Source organism: Lepus europaeus, chromosome 5 (genome assembly GCF_033115175.1).
Source record: "Lepus europaeus isolate LE1 chromosome 5, mLepTim1.pri, whole genome shotgun sequence".
NCBI lineage: Eukaryota > Metazoa > Chordata > Mammalia > Lagomorpha > Leporidae > Lepus > Lepus europaeus.
This window is the reverse complement of record NC_084831.1, coordinates 34,209,798-34,229,119: the sequence shown is the minus strand read 5'-3', so window position 1 is coordinate 34,229,119 and position 19,322 is coordinate 34,209,798. Positions and strand designations below refer to the sequence as shown.

The following is a 19,322-nucleotide window of genomic DNA, read 5'->3' as shown; positions in this document are numbered from 1 at the left end:
GGAATTTTTAAAATGAGTGGTCTTTCTCCGAATGGCCAGCCACCAGCAACACCATTGAGCTGTTTCACCTTTCATTTTCTCACCTTTTCCATTTGTTGTTGCAGTGTTCCAATTTCATGTTCAAGTTGTTTGATTCTCTCCTCTTGTAGTTCTACTTTCTGAACAAAATCCTCCTTGACTTTCTGAAGCTTGACTTTGTTGTGGTGATGCTTCCTGTTATAGTTCCTGTAAAAGTGAATTTGAGTACAGGCACACTTGAACACAAAGTTTCTTTTGCCTCAAGCGGCACCTTCCCTGAGTTTCCTCTTCTTGCTAATCTAAGGAACCTGACATCAGAAAGGGATGCCTATCCAGCCTTGCATCGTCTCTCCATTGTCTCATTCCCCTGCCCATACTGGGGAATGAACCAAGGATAACCCCCCACCTAACACCAATTTGAGGAATCCCCGAGGTCTTAAGTCTCTAGCTTACCTTGGTCAGAACCGATGGTTGTGATATGACTTTAGTTCCTGTGTTTAATTTTTTTTTTTTTTTTTGACAGGCAGAGTGGACAGTGAGAGAGAGAGAGACAGAGAGAAAGGTCTTCCTTTTTTTGCCGTTGGTTCACCCTCCAATGGCTGCCACGGCCGGTGCGCCGTTGCCGGCGCACCGCGCTGATCCGAAGGCAGGAGCCAGGTGCTTCTCCTGGTCTCCCATGCGGGTGCAGGGCCCAAGGACTTTGGGCCATCCTCCACTGCACTCCCAGGCCACAGCAGAGAGCTGGCCTGGAAGAGGGGCAACTGGGACAGAACCCGGCACTCCGACCGGGACTAGAACCCGGTGTGCCGGCGCCTCAAGGCAGAGGATTAGCCTAGGGGTGCTGGCCTCCTATGTTTAATTTAAGAAACTCCTTGGCTTTTGATCCCTGACACCTAAATTCTGAATCCTACTCAACCTATTCAGTCATTAATGTACAACTTCCTAGTACTTGGCTACACCTTCGGGCAGTGATACACCCAGTTCAATCTTCTCTAATTTCCATGGAGCTGGATCTGTTTTCTATCATTGCGTTGAGTCTGTACATCTAAACGTCAATTCTATTAGGTCCCTGCTAAAGATTCTTACTCTGATTCTGACATAAATCTTAAGTTGCACCAACAAACACATGAACAGATCCTTAATATCTCTAGTTGTTACAGAAACACAAATCAAGGACACAATGAAGTACCACTCCACACCTGGAGGATGGCTAGAACAAAAAGACAGATAATATGTGTTGATAAGGATGTGGAGAAATTGGAACCCTTGTAGCTAGCCTGGTATTTCCTTCAACAAGTTTATCTGGAGTTGCCACATGACCTAGCAATTCCACTCCTAGGTATATACTCAGGAGAAATGAAGACATGTGTTTACACAAAACCTTATACACAAATACTCATAGCAGCATTATTTATAATAGCCAAAAGGTGGAGACAACCCAACTTCCATCAGCTGATGAATGGATAAACAATTATGGTATACCTATAAAATGGGTTATCATTCAGCACTAAAAGGAATAAAGTATTGATACATGCTACAACATGTATGAAACTTTGAAAGCATGATGCTGAGAGAAGCCAGTCACAAAAGGTCACATATTTTGATTTCAAATACATGAAATGTCCATAAAAGACAAACAAAGAAAAAAAGTAGATTAGTGATTGCCCAGGCCTAGGGCTAAGAAGGGAAACCAGGGCCGGGGTACAGGGTTTCTTTTTGAGGTGATAGAATGTTCTAAAGTTGTGATGGATGGACAACTAAAAACCATTGAACTGTATAATTTAAATGGGTGAACTGTATGGGATATAATTTATATTAGTTATATATTGTAATATATATTAATAATATTATAATATATAATTATATATAATTATTTATAATTAATATTTATTTAAAAATCCAACCAAACAAAAATCTGTTACCATTTCAAACTACTAGAACAGCTAATCAGAATAAATAAAACAGATTAAAGAATGCATACTGCCCCTAGACAAATCTCTTTGAGAGTGACTGTGCTTTCCAAGCTGAGATAGTTATTCAGGGGTGGGCATTTGGCCTAGCGGTTAAGGTGCTGGTTATGCCAGCAACCCATTGGAGTTCCTGAGTTTGACTCCTGACTTAGCTCCTGACTCCAGCTTCCTGGTAATGCAGATCCTAGGAGTTAGCCCTGATGCTTCAAGTTGAGTAGTTGGGTCCTATCACCCAAGTAGGAATCCTGGATGGAGTTCCTGATTCCTGGCTTCAGCCCTGGCAAACAGTTGTTGAGGGCATTTGGGGAGGGAACTGTCAGAGTTTGGGCTCTCTCTGTCTTTCAAGTAAGTTAATTTTTAAAAATTAAAAGTTTTGGGGCCGGCACTGTGGTGTAGCAGGTAAAGCTGCTGCCTGCAGTGATGGCATCCCATATGAGCACGGTTCAAGTCCCAGCTGCTTCACTTCCAATCCAGCTCTCTGCTATGGCCTGGGAAAGCAGTAGAAGATGGCCCATGTACCCACATGGGAGACCTGGAAGAAGCTCCAGGCTCTTGGCTTCAGATTGGCATAGCTCCAGCCATTGCAGCCATCTGGGGAGTGAACCAGCAGATGGGAGACCTCTCTCTCTGCTTCTGCTTCTGTAACTTTGCTTTTCAAATAAATAAATAAATCTCTAAAACATTAAGAAATTTTTCTTTGAGAACTCATTTAATAAAAATTACAGGGGCCATTGTTTTGGACTAAGTTCCTGTACTAGGTCTCAAAATACTGAAACTAATTCCACATCACCAAGTTGGAACTAAGCTGTGTATCTGACATTCTGAGAACTATGACTATAAGCTCACAGTCCAGTTTCCCAAACAGGTCAGTTTCAGTTGGCATAACAGTCCCTGCTGCCTTAATCCTTACACACAATAAAAGGTAACTTGAAGGGCAGGCATCTGGCACAGCAGTTAAGACCCCATCCCTTTTAAGAGTTCTTGGGTTTGAGTTCCAGCTCCATTCTGGATTCCAATCTGCCTCTGATTCTGTCTTTCTGCCTTTGAAATGCATCAGTCAATACAGCTATGTCCAGATATTGCCAAATGTTCGCTTGCCCTGGGAGACTGTGATACTGAGAAACACATATTTGGTACCAGCTTCCTGGCATGAAGCTCCTAAAACCTTTGGAACCTCCTCCAAAGTGAAGGTTGTGTCCTTTGTATGCTGATGAGATGATTGGCGGCTGCAGGCCCCTAGATAGCTTCAGGTTGGGGGCTGGTCCCCAGGAAGGCCAAAGCATCCACAATGAGGTTCCCATGAAAACCCAAAAGGACCATGTCTGGGGAGCCTCTGCATGGGGTGGCACACCCCAAGAGGTGCCTCTTCCCACAGGCCTTGCCCTGTGCACATTTTCTATCAAGTTGTCCATCTTACTATTGGTGTGATGCTGTTTTATCATTGAGCAAGCCTAAGTAAGTGCTGCCCTGAGTTCTGTGAGATGCTCCGGCGAATTCTCTGAATTTCTTGGGAAAGCTGATTGGTCAGTGAGAAGCACTGAAGTGGGGAACAGGCCTGTGGGACTGAGTCTCTGGGATATGATGTTATCTCCAGATAGACAGTGTCAGAATCAAATTCAATTAGATGCCACTCAACTAGTGTCCACTGGGGAAGCGCCCTGCTTGGCTGGTGTCAGTATTGTGTTGAGTGACTGTATAAGAGACCAGGGGAGAAGTTATTTTATATTTTTTCCTATAAATCCTTAGAAGCAGACTGTCCTAAGTCAAGGACTGCTGCTGTAGCCAATGTTCCTAAATTAGGTTCTCTCTAAGCCTACAGCAGGGTTGTTATACTGTTTTCCTGACCAGCATCACCTGAGAACTCGTTGGAAGCAAAAACTGGGGTTTCACCGCCATTGTGCTGCAGTGGGTTAAGCTGTAGCCTGTGATGACTGCATTCCCTATGGGAGCACTAGTTCAAGTCCCAGCTGCTCTGCTTCTGATCCAGCTCCCTGCTAATGTGCCTGAGAAAGCAGTGGAGGATGCTCCAAGTACTTGAGCCCCTGCCATCCACGTGGGAGACCCGGATGGAGTTCCTGGCTCCTGGCTTCAGCTTGACTGAGCCCTGACTGTGGCAACCATTTGGAGAGTGAACCAGCAGATGGACGATCTCTATGTATCTCCCTGTCACTCTGCCTTTCATATAAATAAAATAAATCTTTTAAAAAAATGCCAGCTCTGTCCCCAAACTGCAGAATCAGAATCGCTGGGGCTCTGTGTGTTAGCAAGTCCTTAGGAGTTTCCCTGTAGGCTGAAGTTGGAAAGCAAGCCCCAGGCACCTTTGGGAGGGACACGCAACACTTCTGGTTCACTCACTACAAGCAAACTTCTTGTGGCAGGCTCTAAGGTACAAGTGTTTATTGCCCTTCTTCTTTCCTGCTCTTGGAACCCAGATTTCAGCTGGGTGTCCAAAGGGAATCCTGGATCTCAAGGTGGGTGTGTATCAGGTAGAAAGTAAGACATTAGCCTATATGCGTGAGAGGAGCTGAAGGACAAAAACGGGATTTTGTGCAGCTGAATGAGGGAAGAAATGTAAAGTAGAAGCATGCCCTGGAAGCAGACCAATTGACTGTTCGATAACCTTGCTAGGTAGGTCCCAGCCCTCCCCTGGGGGAAGCTTAGAAGAATCTTCCTGGTTCTGTGCCAGGGGGGATATGAGGTCCAGTAAAATCCCAAGAGGAATTTCAAGAATTTCATGCCCAGAAAGCCTCCACCCAACAATGTCCAAACACTCCAGTCTGAACACAGCCTGGGCTCCCAGTTCTTTGGTTCTTTGCCGAGATGCCCTCCAGGACTGCCAGGTGTACTCGCTTCATGAAACTTGGTTTTCAAGTTTATTTCTACTCCTCTGCCTCACTTCTGAAATGCGTCACTTGTGTAAAGATGAGAACCGCCTTAGGGGACAGGTCCCTATCGGGGAGGGTGGACTGCTGAGTGCTTCTGGGAAAGCTGAGAACGAGTGAAATCATCTGTCTCTGCCTCGGCTGTAGCACCTGTACCTGCTTTTTTACTTTTTTTAAGATTTATTTATTTATTTAAAAGTTACAGAGAGAGTGGCCGGCGCCGCGGCTCAATAGGCTAATCCTCCGCCTTGCGGCACCAGCACACCAGGTTCTAGTCCCGGTCGGGGCACCGATCCTGTCCCGGTTGCCCCTCTTCCAGGCCAGCTCTCTGCTGTGGCCAGGGAGTGCAGTGGAGGATGGCCCAAGTGCTTGGGCCCTGCACCCCATGAGAGACCAGGAGAAGCACCTGGCTCCTGGCTTTGGATCAGCGCAGTGCGCCGGCCGCAGCACGCTGCCTGCAGCGGCCATTGGAGGGTGAACCAATGGAAAAGGAAGACCTGTCTCTCTGTCTGTCTCACTGTCCACTCTGCCTGTCAAAAAAAATAAATAAATAAAAATAAAAAGTTACAGAGAGAGAGAGGAAGAGAGAGAGAGATCTTCCATCAGCTGGTTCACTCCCCAAACGGCTAGCAACAGCCAGCACTGGGCCAGGCTGGAGCCAGGAGTCAGGAAGTTTTTCTGGGTATCCCCTGCAGATGCAGGGGCCCAAGGACTCGAGCCATCATCCTCTGCTGCTTTCCCACGCACATCAGCAGGGAATTGGATCAGAAATGCTGCAGCTGGGACTTGAACTGGTGCCCATATCGGATGCTGATGCCGCAGGCTGTGGCTTTAACCCACTGCACCTCAGCACCAGCCCACCACAGTACCAGTCCTCCCCCCCCCCTTTTTTTTTGACAGGAAGAATGGACAGTGAGAGAGAGAGACAGAGAGAAAGGTCTTCCTTTTGCCGTTGGTACACCCTCCAATGGCCGCCACAGCCAGCACACCGCGCTAATCTGATGGCAGGAGCCAGGTGCTTATCCTGGTCTCCCATAGGGTGCAGGGCCCAAGCACTTGGGCCATCCTCCACTGCCTTCCCAGGCCATAGCAGAGAGCTGGCCTGGAAGAGGGGCAACCGGGACAGAATCCAGTGCCCTGACCGGGACTAGAACCCAGTGTGCTGGCACTGCAAGGTGGAGGATTAGCCTATTGAGCCACAGTGCCGGCCCAGTACCAGTCCCTTAAATATTTCTAAGACTTATTTTATTTTTTTGAAAGGTAGAGTGACAGAGACAGGGAGAGAGAAAAAGATCTTCCATCTACTGGTTCACTCCCCAGAAGGCTGCAATGGTCAGGACTGGACCAGGCTGAGGCCAGGAGCTCCATCCAGGTCTCTCACACAGATGGCCTGGACCCAACCACTTGGGCCATCATCTGCTACCTTCTCAGGCACATTATCAGGGAGCTGGATTGGGAGTGGAGCAGCTGGGATTTGAACTGGTTCCTCATTTGGGATGCCCATGTTGCAAGCGGCAGCTTCACCTAACGTCACAACGCTAGGCCACCGTACCCCTCTGAAGTCACTGCCTTGTAACCATGATGCGATAAGCCTAAGGACAAAAATGCCAATGTGCCATGCTTGGTAGAGCAGAAGGAAGGAAGGAATCTGGTGCTTCATGATGCCAAATAGTAGAATGAACCTTAATTACTACCTTCCTGTAGATTTCTTGTTATGAAAGAAAATAATATTTTTTGGTCTAATGATATTACTTACGTTTTCTGACTAGTACATTTGTGGTTGAATGCATCCTGATAACCCCCAAACAGAAAAATTACTCTAATGGTCTCTGTAACCCCTGACATCCCTGAATGCCTAGAAATGTCAATTTCTTTTTAACCAAGACATCAAATGTGTTCAAGGAACAAGGAGGGGCCAGCGCTGTGGCGCAGTGGGTTAAAGCCCTGGCCTGAAGTGCCAGCATTCCATGTGGGTGCTGGTTCTAGTCCTGGCTGCTCCACTTCCGATCCAGTTCTCTGCTATGGCCTGGAAAAGCAGTAGAAGATGGCCCAAGTCCTTAGGCCCTTACACCTGCGTTGGATACCCGGAAGAGGCTCCTGGCTCCTGATTTTGGATCAGCTCAGCTTTGGCCATTGCAGCCATTTGGGGAGTGAACCATTGGATGGAAGACCTCTTTCTCTGTCTTTCTGTAACTCTGTCTTTCAAATAAATTTTAAAAAAAATCTTTATTTATTTATTTTTTATTTTTTTAAAGGAACGAGGAGTAAGACATGCTTCAAAACTCATTTGTTTTGAAGCCATTCTTGTTCAGGATCTCGGATACAAGCTCTCAACCTGCACTCTAATTAATGGAGTTGGCTGCATTCATCATATTGTCTCAGGCCCATTCAGTTCTGCAGCCCTTGAAGCAATCACTATGTAATATGAGGCACATACTTTTAAAGACTGTGCTCACAATAACCATTGTTGTGACTTGGATTCTTTGTAAGGAGCTATCTGCATCTTATAAATGTTCTCATTTTCCCTTTTACTGGAAATGTTTGGTGTAAGATTTCACTGGGTTTCAATGTCCTTTGGTCTACAGCTTCACAGAGGTAACATCTGGCAGTGTACAATTTACTTGTCATTCTCTGGTTTTCTCAGCTGTTCACAAGGAAACATAGCATGTACTTCTGGAATTTCTTTCAACTATCAACTGGGATACTAAAAACCAAGTCTCTAGTTTCCCATGCCAAATAGCTGCTATTGTCTCTCATTCTGCCATTTTGGTTACTAAAAAATATATTTATTCTTCAAGGAAAGAGGATAAATTATAGAAAAATTTGGGAAAAATCAAAGTCCCAATATGATCAGTATTATGATATTGTTGTGTTTCTTTCTAGTCTTTTTAAAAATTTTTAAATTTATTTCTATTTATTTGAAAGAGAGAGCGAGAGAGAGAGAGAGAGAGAGAAAGAGATAAACAAAGACCTTTCATCTACTGGTTCACTTCACAAATGCCTACAACAGCAGGGCTGGGCTAGACCAAGGCTAGGAGGCTGGAAATCAATTTAGGTCTCCCATGTGGGTGGTAGCAAATTGCTTTTGGAGGTAGAGCTGGGACTTGAACCCAGGCAATCTGATATGGAATGTGAGTATCCCATGTGGTGTCATAACTACTGCACCAAATGTCCACTCCACCTTCTAGTCTTTTCAGAAGCATCCTTTAGTTAAATATTGTCCTTATTAACATATTTATCTTGCACTCTCATTATTGTATCCCAAGCATGTTTCCATGTTGTTATCTAGCATTCACAGCCATTAGCCTTACAGCTGAGCAGCATTCCATAAAGCGAACGGTTATCCTTTACTTCCCAGTATCCTAGTAGAGGATATTCAGGTTTCTCTCTGGAGTGTTAGGCATGGTTGGAAGAGATGATGAAGATGCAGTACAGCAGATGAGAGCCTAGAGCGTTTTCTTGCCATTGGTGGTTGGGTATTTGGTATGTTATTGGCTTGGCCAAAATTCTGTTGACCAACTTGCCCAAAGAACATGTGGATTCACTGTGTTTATTTGCTTTTGGTTTTGTTAACTATTAGCATTATGAGGCAGCACAATACTTATGTTCTAAAATGTAGGGACAATTTTAAGTTAACAATGTATTTAAGTAAAATGAGATTACCTATTATTTTTATTTTAAAAAGGCAAGGAATTTGTTTCTTTGGGGAAGTGGTTGGGAAAAAAAGTAAAAGATCAGCTAGTTTGCAAAGGTTAATATTGAGATCAAAGGAATGAAAGCAAAAATGAACATGGGGTTTTGACAGTTTTTTCCATTTCCTTTCCTAAATCTATGGTTTTCAACTTTGGTTGCATATTAGAAAAATACTGATCCCTTGTGGCGCTGGCACACCGGGCTCTAGTCCCGGTCAGGGCACCGATCCTGTCCCGGTTGCCCCTCTTCCAGGCCAGCTCTCTGCTGTGGCCAGGGAGTGCAGTGGAAGATGGCCCAAGTTCTTGGGCCCTGCACCCCATGGGAGACCAGGAGAAGCACCTGGCTCCTGCCATCGGAACAGCGTGGTGCGCCGGCCGCAGCGCGCTACCGCGGCGGCCATTGGAGGGTGAACCAACGGCAAAAAGGAAGACCTTTCTCTCTGTCTCCCTCTACTGTCCACTCTGCCTGTCAAAAATTTAAAAAAAAAAAAAAAAGAAAGAAAAATACTGATCCATAGGCCCTAGGCCTACACACATTGACAATCTATTTATGGTGGAGCCCAGGTAAGTGCTGGCAGTGTCAGGGTCCACCGTCCCAAAGGCTTTGTCCCAAATAGCATGACTAGACATTCAGCCTCACCAGCCATCAGAGAATCTCAAGATAAAATGACAAATTCTGACTAAAAACACATAAAACATTAGAATATGGGGCAGGTGTTGTGGCATAGCAGGTAAAGCTCCTGCCTGTGATGCTGGCATCCCATATGAGCACCAGTTTGTATCCCAGATGCTCCATTTCCAATCTAGTTCCCTGCTAATGTGCCTGGGAAAACAGAGGAGGACAGCCCAAGTGCTTGGATTCCTGTATCCATGTGGGAGACCAGGATGAAGTGCCTGGCTTCTGGCTTCTGGCTTTGGCCTGGCCCAGTCCTGGCTATTGCAGCCATCTGGGGAGTGAACCAGCAGATGAAAGATCTCTCTCTGTAATTGACTTTCAAATAAATCTTAAAAAAATACTAAACATGTTGAGCAAAATTATATGCAGAATGCTTCTATGAGGATGAAATTCCAGGGGGCCAGTGCAGTGGCACAGTGGGTTAAAGCCCCAGCCAGCAGTGTTGGCATCCCATATGGGTGCTGGTATGAGTCCTGGCTTCTCTTATTCAAATCCAGCTCTCTGCTATGGCCTGAGAAAGCAGTGGAAGATGGCCTAAGTCCTTGGGCCCCTGCACCTGTGTGGGAGATCAGGAAGAAGCTCCTAGCTCCTGGTTTCGGATCAGCTCAGCTCTGGCCATTTTGGTTTTTAGGGGATTGAACCAGAATATGGAAAACCTCTCTCTCTCTCTGGCTCTACCTCTCTCTGTAACACTTTCAAATAAATAAAAATAAATCTTACAAAAAAAATTCCAAAGTTGGCAGAAATTAGAACAGTGGTTGCTTGAGGGAGGTTGAAGAAGCAGGAGGTACAGATTGACTGCAACAGCAGGAAAGAGCTTAAAGGGAGAGGGGAAATGTTCTGTGTCTTAACCAGGGTGATAGTCATGTGGGTGTGTATATATTTGTCAAAACTTATCGAATTTTACATGAAAAAAAAACTTTGTATTTAATGTATGTAAATAGCATTTCAACTAAACAGAGAGTAATGGGGAAAATTTCATCAAAGCCCCTCTCCCCTACCAATAGTAGCACCCAATACTACTGAGGATGTGGAAAAACTATTCTTATACCATGGTGGCAGAAATGTTTGGTAGGATGCTTCTGTTTTTTTTTTTTTTTTTTTTGACAAGCAGAGTTAGACAGTGAGAGAGAGAGAGAGAGAGACAGAGAGAAAGATCTTCCTTCCGTTGGTTCACCCCCCAAATGGCCGCCAAACCCGGCGCACTGCACTGATCTGAAGCCAGGAACCAGGTGCTTCCTCCTGGTCTCCCATGTGGGTGCAGGGCCCAAGGACTTGGGCCATTCTCCACTGCCTTCCCGGGTCACAGCAGAGAGCTGGACTGGAAGAGGAGCACCCGGGACAGAACTGACACCCCAACCGGGACTAAAACCCAGAGTACCGGTGCCACAGGTGGAGGATTAGCCTAGTGAGCCACGGTGCTGGTGGGGTGGGGGGGGGGAGAGAGAGAGACAGAGAGAGAGAGACAGAGAGACAGAGAGAGATATTTTCCATCTAATGGTTAACTCCCTAATTGGCCGCAATAGCCGGAGTTGCGCCAATCCGAAGCCAGGAGTCAGGAGCTTCTCCTGGGTCTCCCATGTGGATGCAGAGGCCCAAGGACTTGGGCCATCTTCTACTGCTTTCCTAGGCCATATCAGAGAGTTGAATCAGAAGAGGAGCAGCTGGGACTAGAACTGGCGCCCATATAGGATGCCAGCGCTTCAGGCCAGGGCATTAACCCACTGAGCCACAGCGCCAGCCCCCTGAATATTTTTGTTAAAACATTATAAGATCCATGGCCGACGCCGTGGCTTAACAGGCTAATCCTCCACCTTGTGGCGCCGGCACACCGGGTTCTAGTCCCAGTCAGGGCACCGGATTCTATCCCGGTTGCCCCTCTTCCAGGCCAGCTCTCTGCTATGGCCCGGGAAGGCAGTGGAGGATGGCCCAAGTGCTTGGACCCTGCACCCGCATGGGAGACCAGGAGAAGCACCTGGCTCCTGGCTTCGGATCAGCACGATCTAGTCCCCAACCGGGACTAGAACCCGGTGTGCCGGCACCGCAAGGCAGAGGATTAGCCTATTGAGCTGTGGCGCCAGCCAAGAAAGGCTTCTTAGAGGTGACTCCCAATCTAGGAATCCTGGGGAGAGGGTGGTACAGGCTGAGGAAAGTATCTGAGCGGGAAAACAGCCTGATGGTAAGTGAGAGGGTTCATTTAGAAGAAAACAGGTGAGATTCCCCAGAGCTCAAGAAATGGGAATTCTCTTCCTCCAGGTCAAGAAGAAATTGGGCCCCTCATCTCCCTAGGAGAAGCCCTAGAACTTCTGGAAACAGAGGAAAATTAAGTTGATCCTCTTGAAAGGTTGCTTCCGTGAGCATCCGCTGGCTTAGCTCTAGAGCAGACTCAGTAAGAAAGAACCACACCCCCTGGTTTTCCTCCAGTGGGAATTTGTTTTTGTTTACCTCACATGGGCATCAACCTGCTTCAGAAATCGCCCGTACTCTTCACAGAGAACTTCCTTCTCCTGCTGTAACCTAGACAGCTTCTCTGACAATTCCTGGTTGTTCTTCATAAGCTGAAAAACATTTAAAAATATTTATTTGATTTTTAAAAATACAATTTATTTATTTGAAAGGCAGAGTGGGGGCTGGTGCTGTGGCATATGGGGTAAAGCCGCCACCTGTAATGCCGGCATCCCACATGGATGCTGATTTGTGGCTCAGCTGCTCCACTTTTGATCCAGCTCCCTATTAAGGGCCTGGGAAAAGCAGCAGAAGATGGCTCAAGTGCCTGGGGCCTTGCCAACCACATTGGAGACCCGGATGAAGCTCCTGGCTCCAGATTTCAGCCTGGCCTAGCATTAAAGTCATTGAAGGCCCCTCTTCCAGGCCAGCTCTCTGCTATGGCCCGGGAAGGCAGTGGAGGATGGCCCAAGTGTTTGGGCCCTGCACCCGATGGGAGACCAGGAGAAGCACCTGGCTCCTGGCTTCAGATCAGCGAGATGCGCTGGCCGCAGCGGCCATTGGAGGGTGAACCAACAGCAAAAAGGAAGACCTTTCTCTCTGTCTCTCTCTGTCACTACCCACTCTGCCTGTCAAAAAAAAAAAAAAAAAAAAAGTTATTGAAGCCATCTAGGGAGTGAACCAGCAGATGGAAGCACTCTCTCTCTCTCTCTCTCTCTCTCTCTGTTTTTCCCTCTCTCTGTCAGTATGACTTTGGAAATAAATTTTAAAATTCTTAAAAAAAAAAAAAAAGACAGAGTGAAGAGAGAAAGGGCAATATAAGAGATTTTTCCATCTGCCGGTTCATCCCTAATATGGCCTCAATAGCCAGGTCTGGGCCAGGCCAAAGCCAGGAACTCCATCTAGGTCTCCCAGATGAGTAGCAGGAACCCAAATGTTTGGACCATCATCTTCTAACGCATCTTCCCAGGCGCATTAGCAGTGAGGCTGGCTTGGAAGTAGAGTAGCCGGGACTCAAACTGGCACTCTGATCATAGCATTAGGGCATCACAAGTGGCCCCAAAACATGTTTTTTTTGTTTGTTTATCTTTTTTTTTTTTTTTTTTGACAGGCAGAGTGGACAGTGAGAGAGAGAGACAGAGAGACAGGTCTTCCTTTTTGCCATTGGTTCACCCTCCAATGGCCGCCGCGGCTGGCGCTCTGCGGCCTGCGCACCGCGCTGATCTGATGGCAGGAGCCAGGTGCTTCTCCTGGTCTCCCATGGGGTGCAGGGCCCAAGGACTTGGGCCATCCTCCACTGCACTCCCTGGCCACAGCAGAGAGCTGGCCTGGAAGAGGGGCAACCGGGACAGAATCCGGTGCCCCGACCGGGACTAGAACCCGGTGTGCCGGCGCCGCAAGGGAGAGGATTAGCCTAGTGAGCTGCGGCGCCGGCCCCCCAAAACATGTTTTTAAGGAGTAAGGATACTCTGTGCTCATAATAGCTTGATGTTGAATTGGCAAAGCCTTTCTGTCAAAAAAACTTTAGAGTCACTCCAGGTTCTGAGGTCACAGTCGCTTCGTCTGATTGTTACATGTGTGCTTCCAGTTTTCCTTTAAGGCACAGCTGTTCTCCTTAACTTTAACTCTCTCCAGCCTTCCCAATAATTTTGTAAGCACCTAATTCCCTACATTAAAAATCCTCCCAGCGTGGAGTTCAGAAAGTGAAAGCTGTTCTGCTGACCTGATCTTGACTGATAAAAGAACTTGGTTCTAGAAGTGGCTGCAGTGAGAAGCTCAAGGGTGGGAGTCTGAGCTTGTTTATCTGACCTGGTTGGATGTGGACGTAGTACGATCTTGTCACTAATACCATGCGGCAAAAGAGTTGATTAAATTATCACTTAGAGATGATGCCTATGATGAAGTGCTTTGGGAGACCACTTCGTTGTACAAGTAACATTACATTGGAATTGAGAACTTAAGGACTGTGGGACTGTGGGACTGTGGGAGTGGGCTAGCCATGTCTGATCTTCTTAATAAGTTTACAAGAAGAAAATGTCCAAATTGGGGATTTAATTATTGGAACAGAGCGCCATCAGAGAACCAGAGAGCTTCTAGGAGTATCCTGAAGAAACCTCTTCACTCTTGGAGCCAGAAGGCCAATTTATCCAAAAACCAAATCCTAACTTTCATAAAGTAGGTTGCATAATTATGCACACATTGTTTTCATAGCCTTTTCAAGTCTCCTTGTGATAAATAGGGCTTGGGGAAGGCCAGGATAATTGAGAGCCGGGAGTGACAGCATCTGAGGGAACTGCAGTGACATTCAGTTCTTAGGTCTCCGAATTCGATGGAGACTCTCATGCCAGCATCAGCATTCCCTCCTCTGATGGCTAAAGATTTTAGCCACCTTTGCTTTGATCAGCACTGATGTCACCTGAGGCAGTTATCTTGTAAGAGGTTACCTATTGTCCACCTCTGTACCACTACCCATCACATGGCTTCCAATCCTGTAACTAGAGTGAGATCCCAGCACATCCTGGGGTGTGAGTTGAGTACGAGGACTGGCAAAATTTTGCCAACTGAATTGGCATAAACTCAAGAATATATAGATGTAGGAATGTGTTTGTATGGCTTTATGTTATGGAGGGAAGAATATAATGTTGACTATGCAGAATTTATTGATATGAATGCACTTATCAGAGAGTCAGAACTTAATATGCTAACTGGGTCATCTAAAACTAGTGTTCTTGGTTGGTTGACTTATATTTGAACTCCATAGGACCTATATTAAATGACATACTTCTTTGGAATGAGGAAGAGGAGGGAATCCATAGGCTTAAACAGATAGAAAATTTGGAGTAAATTTATCAGGGTGACCTGTTCATGCAGCAGAAAACCATGGAGATGCAGAAGACACTGTGTTCACCAAGGCGTTACCAAGAACCTTGTGAGGGAGCACCAAATTCCTTGCAGTGCTCTACAGTGCGAACCTGCTGAGGATGCTAACATTGAAATGGTGCCCTGCAATTGAAAGAAGTGCTTTCAATTGAGCACTTCTGATGTGAAGGGGGTGGTGGTTCCACAGAGTGTCAGAGCTGAAGTAGCAGTACTTACCCCCTAGGTACAGGGTGGACATCAGTACTGTAAATAGACAAAAGGACCAGAGACATAATCAAATGATTTGACCGTGGCAATCTGGCTGTGGTTCATTGATCACAACAGTTGCAGGACTAGAACAGATGGGCTGCCAATGAAAGTCTTACTTGAGGTGAACAGAGGCTCAACTTAAATGACAAGAATGGCGCGTCATGGCCTTTTCTTCCTCATTCTCCATACCTGAGCCACTTCACAGATTCAGAGGTCTTTGAGTGATAGAAACACCAGGCTTTCTTCAGGAGAAACCCTGCTTACTGCCACAAGTGTGTGATCTTTTCCCAAAGAGACCTCTGGCCTTTTACCAAGGCAACCAGAACCTGAAGAAAGGGAATTACATAGACTTTTGGGGGATTACAGTACAGTGGTTTGGAGACACTAATACCTTAGGAAACAAAACAACATTGACCTTTCACAATTCAGGATAGGGGAGACAAGAAAATAAGGTAGAAAATGGAGTTTTAACTCAGTGTACTTTACAATGTGTGTGTGTGTTTTTTAAAAGACCAAAATACAAACAAAAATAAAAAGAAATAGAGGGGCTAGTGCTCTGGTGTAGCAGGTAAAGCTGCTGCCTGCACCCATATGGGTGCCGATTCAAGTTCCGGCTGCTCCAATTCCGATCCAGATCTCTGTTATGGCCTGGGAAGACAGTAGAAGATAGTCCAAGTGCTTGGGGCCCTGCACCCATGTGGGAAGACCCAGAAGAAGCACCTGGTTCCTGGCTTTGGATCGGCTCAGCTTCTGCCATTTTTGGCCATCTGGGGAGTCAACCAGTGGATAGAAGACCTCTCTCTCTCTCTCTCTCTCTGCCTCTCTGTAACTCTGCCTTTCAAATAAATAAATAAATCTTAAAAACAATAAAATAAACAAAATAAAATAAAACAGAGTGTGTTTATGGCGACTCCATAGCTCAGCATACATTTTACCTTGGGCCTAGTGAGTTTGTGGATCTCCCCAGTGGTTATTTCCTCAGTTTTTGAATGCATAATCAGAATAGAGAGCCTGGAACTGCAGGTTCTCCACGTTGGCTTTTTGACCTGAGGAGTGGGGGCTATTGATGTTAGAAAAGGTGGCCAAGTGCCTGGAGCTGCCTCTTGGAATACATATATGCCATATTCGCTCCTTCAACACCTTTATCAAGTAACCTTCAGGGCTGCAAGTTTTCAGTGGTGCTCATATCAGGGTATCTTTGTCGCTTCCATGTTTTGCCAGCTTTGAACAAAGCTACTACAAACATCTGTGCGCAGATTTCTGGGTGGATGTACATTTTCAACTCCTTTGGGTAAATATGAAGGGGCATTAATCCTGGATTATATGTTAAGATAATACGTTATACATTTAGTTTTCTAAGAAACTACCAAGCTGTCTTCCAAAGTGGCTGTACCACTTAGCAGACCTATCAGCAATGACTGACAATTCTTATGGTTCCACATTCTTGCCAGCATTTTGTACTGTCAGTGTTCTGGACTTTGGCCATTCTAATAGTTGTGCAGTGGGATCTTATTGTTGTTTTGTACTGTAATTCCCTGATGACAAACCGTGTGGAAATTCTCTACTCTTAGTTTACTGAGTTTTTTTTCCTAATATATCATGCATGGATGTTGGATTTCATCATATCATTTTTATGTTTGCTATAGTTTTTTTTATTTTTAAAAGATTTATTTATTTGAAAGTCAGAGTTACGCAGAGAGGTAGAGACAAAGAGAAAGAGGTTATCCATCCATTGGTTCACTCCCCAGATGGTTGCAGCAGCCAGAGCTGAGCATATCCAAAGCCAGCAGCCAGGAGCTTCTTCCGGGTCTCCCATATAGGTGCAGAGGCTCAAGGACTTGGGCCATCCTCTGCTGCTTTTCTAGGCACATCAGCAGGGAGCTGGATAGGAAGTAGAACAGCTGAGACTTGAACTGGCACCCATATGGGATTCTGGCATTGTAGGAGTGGCTTAACCTGTTATGCCACTATACCAGTCCCCACCTCCTTCTTTTTGATGGCTATCTTTGCAAGGTACAGAATTCTAGATCCCCCCCCTCAATAATTTAAATATTTGATTCCACTGTCTTCGAACTTGCATGTTTTCTGAGGAGAAATTGGACATAATTCTTACATTTGTTCCTCTACAAGTAAGGATTCCTGCCACTGCCCCTCCATCTCCATCTTTTTTTCTGGATTTTTTTCTGATTTCCTGTCATTTGAAAATTACATACGTAGATGAAGTTTTTCTAGCATTTATCCTGCTTGCTGTTCTCTGAGCCTCCTGGATCTGTAGTTTGGGGTCCAACCTTAATTTAAGGAAATTCTCAATCATTATTTCAAATATTTCTTCTGCTGTGTTCTCTATTTCTTCTCTGTCAGATAGTCTCATGTCTGTTACATGTTTTTGCACTTGCCCTGCAGTTCTTGAATATCCTGGTTGTCTTTTTTTTTTTTTTCTTTTGTTTGTTTTGTGGGTTTCTGCTGAGATGTCCTCAGGCTCAGAGACTCTTGTCTCAGGTGGAGAAGTCTATTGATGAGTTCACAAACGCTTTTATCACTGATGTTATACTTGTTTTTTTGGTTTTAAAAAATTTATTTTTATTTACTTGAAAGGCAGAGAGACAGAGACAGATAAGAGCTCATTAGAGAGAGATCTTCCATGTACTAGTTCACTTTTCAAACACCCACAACAGTCAGGAGTGGGCCAGACTGAAGCCAGGAGTCTGGAACTCAATTTAGGTCTCCTCCATGGGTGGCCGCGATCCCACTACTTGAGCCACCACTCGCTGCCTCCCAGGGTGTGCATTAGCAGGGAGCTAGAACTGGAAGTGAAGCTGAGACTCAAACCCACACCCTCTGATGTGGAGTGTGGATGTCCCAAACCACTGTGCCGCATGCCATCTCCGTTACAGTGCTTTCAATTGAGCACTTCTGATTCTTGCTTAGATCTTCCATCTCTGCTTATATGGCCCGCCTGCTCTTGCACACATGTGGTCCACCATATTAATTAGGACCCTCAGTTTATTAAGCATAGGGGTTTTAAATACTTGGTCTGTTCTAATGCCTACTTTGTTTCTTTAAATTATGCTTTTTGTTTTTTAGTATCTCTTGTAATTTTTTTCTTGATAGCTGAACATGATGTACTGTGTAAAAGGAATTGCGGTAAATAGGCCTTCAGTAATGTGGTTTATAGTTGGGAGACTGGGAAGTGCTCTGCATTCATGGGCTCAGGTCTCAGTCCTTCAGCAAGCCTGTGTCTCTGGACTGCGAGCTGCACACTTGCTCCCCCCACCCCCTCAGCTGTGGGACCAGATACCTAGAGGGATCTGCAGCTGGACATGCTCCTTCCTCTAGGTCAGTTAGGCTGGGTGAAATAGTCTCTCCTGAGGGCAAGCTTTGTCAGGAAGTTCAAAACTGGTTCCTTTTTCCCTCCCCCTGCTAGGAGCAGGTTTTAATCAGATACTCAGTGTAAAAGCTGGATAAAAGATGGGTGTTTAGCTTACTGTTTAAGCTGCCTAGATCCCATATCAGAGTGCCTGGGGTTTGGTACTCACCCTCAGCTCCTGACTCTAGCTTCCTGCTGATGTACACCCTGGGAAGCAGTGATGGCTCCGGTAACTGGTTTCCTGCCACCCATGTGGAAGGCTTGGATTCCTGGCTCAAGCTTTGGCTTGGCCAGCTGTTGAGAGTATATCTGTATCTGGGGATGTACCAGAGCATGGGAGCTCTCTTTGTCTCTTGCCCTCTCAAAAACAACAACAACAACAAAAACAAAAAACAAGCAAACAAAACCAATAAACTAACTCCAGGAGGTAAAATTCACCAAAGTGTGGGGACCCTGGGACCCCAAAATGATAGGGTTCCCTGGAGTTCTTAAATCTCCCAGACTTGTGCACACTGAGGGTTCCAAAAGTTCATTACTTACAGCTCAGGTTTCCCTACGTGGGCACTGGTCCTCACAGAGGTTCCGCTCTTGTAGGTTGAGGTTCTGTTTGTCCATTGGTCTCCAATTTCAGGAGCAGCGGTTTGCCCTGTGACCTCACCTCTCTGATTGAATTTGGAAGAGGTGTTGATTTTTCAGCCTGTTCAGCTTTTTAGTTGTTAGGATAGGGCGGTGATGATTGCCAAGTTCCTTTCATGCGGAAGCAAAAACCAGAAGCTTCCACAAAACCTCAAAAGGACTTTCGTTTCAAGTTAATTAATTATTTAATTTTTTAAAAGATTTATTTATTTATTTGAAAGTCAGAGTTACAGAGAGGCAGAGAGAGAGAGAGAGGTTTTCCATTTACTGTTTCATTCCCCAGACGGCCACAATGGATGGGCTGGGCCAACTCGAAGCCAGGAGCCAGGAGTTTCTTCCGGGTCTCCCATGTGGGTGCAGGGGCCCAAGGACTTGGGCCATCTTCTACTGCTTTCCCAAGCCATAGCAGAGAGCTGAATTGGAAGTGGAGCAGCCAGGACTGGAACTGGTGCCCATATGGGATGTCGGCACTGCAGGCAGAGGCTTTACCTGCTACACCACAGCACT

General features: G+C 45.8%; 1 protein-coding gene across 1 annotated transcript in view; it reads right to left on the bottom strand.

The window, feature by feature from the left end:
* LOC133760707 (coiled-coil domain-containing protein 30-like) overlaps positions 1–19,322 on the bottom strand; it is an 84,732-nt gene that overhangs the window by 10,735 nt on the left and 54,675 nt on the right. The window contains exons 9-10 of the mRNA XM_062193292.1: positions 11,684–11,796; positions 84–225 (exon numbers count right to left, since the gene is read on the bottom strand). Coding sequence (XP_062049276.1) covers positions 84–225; positions 11,684–11,796 — 255 coding nt within the window. The remainder of the gene's footprint in view (positions 1–83; positions 226–11,683; positions 11,797–19,322) is intronic.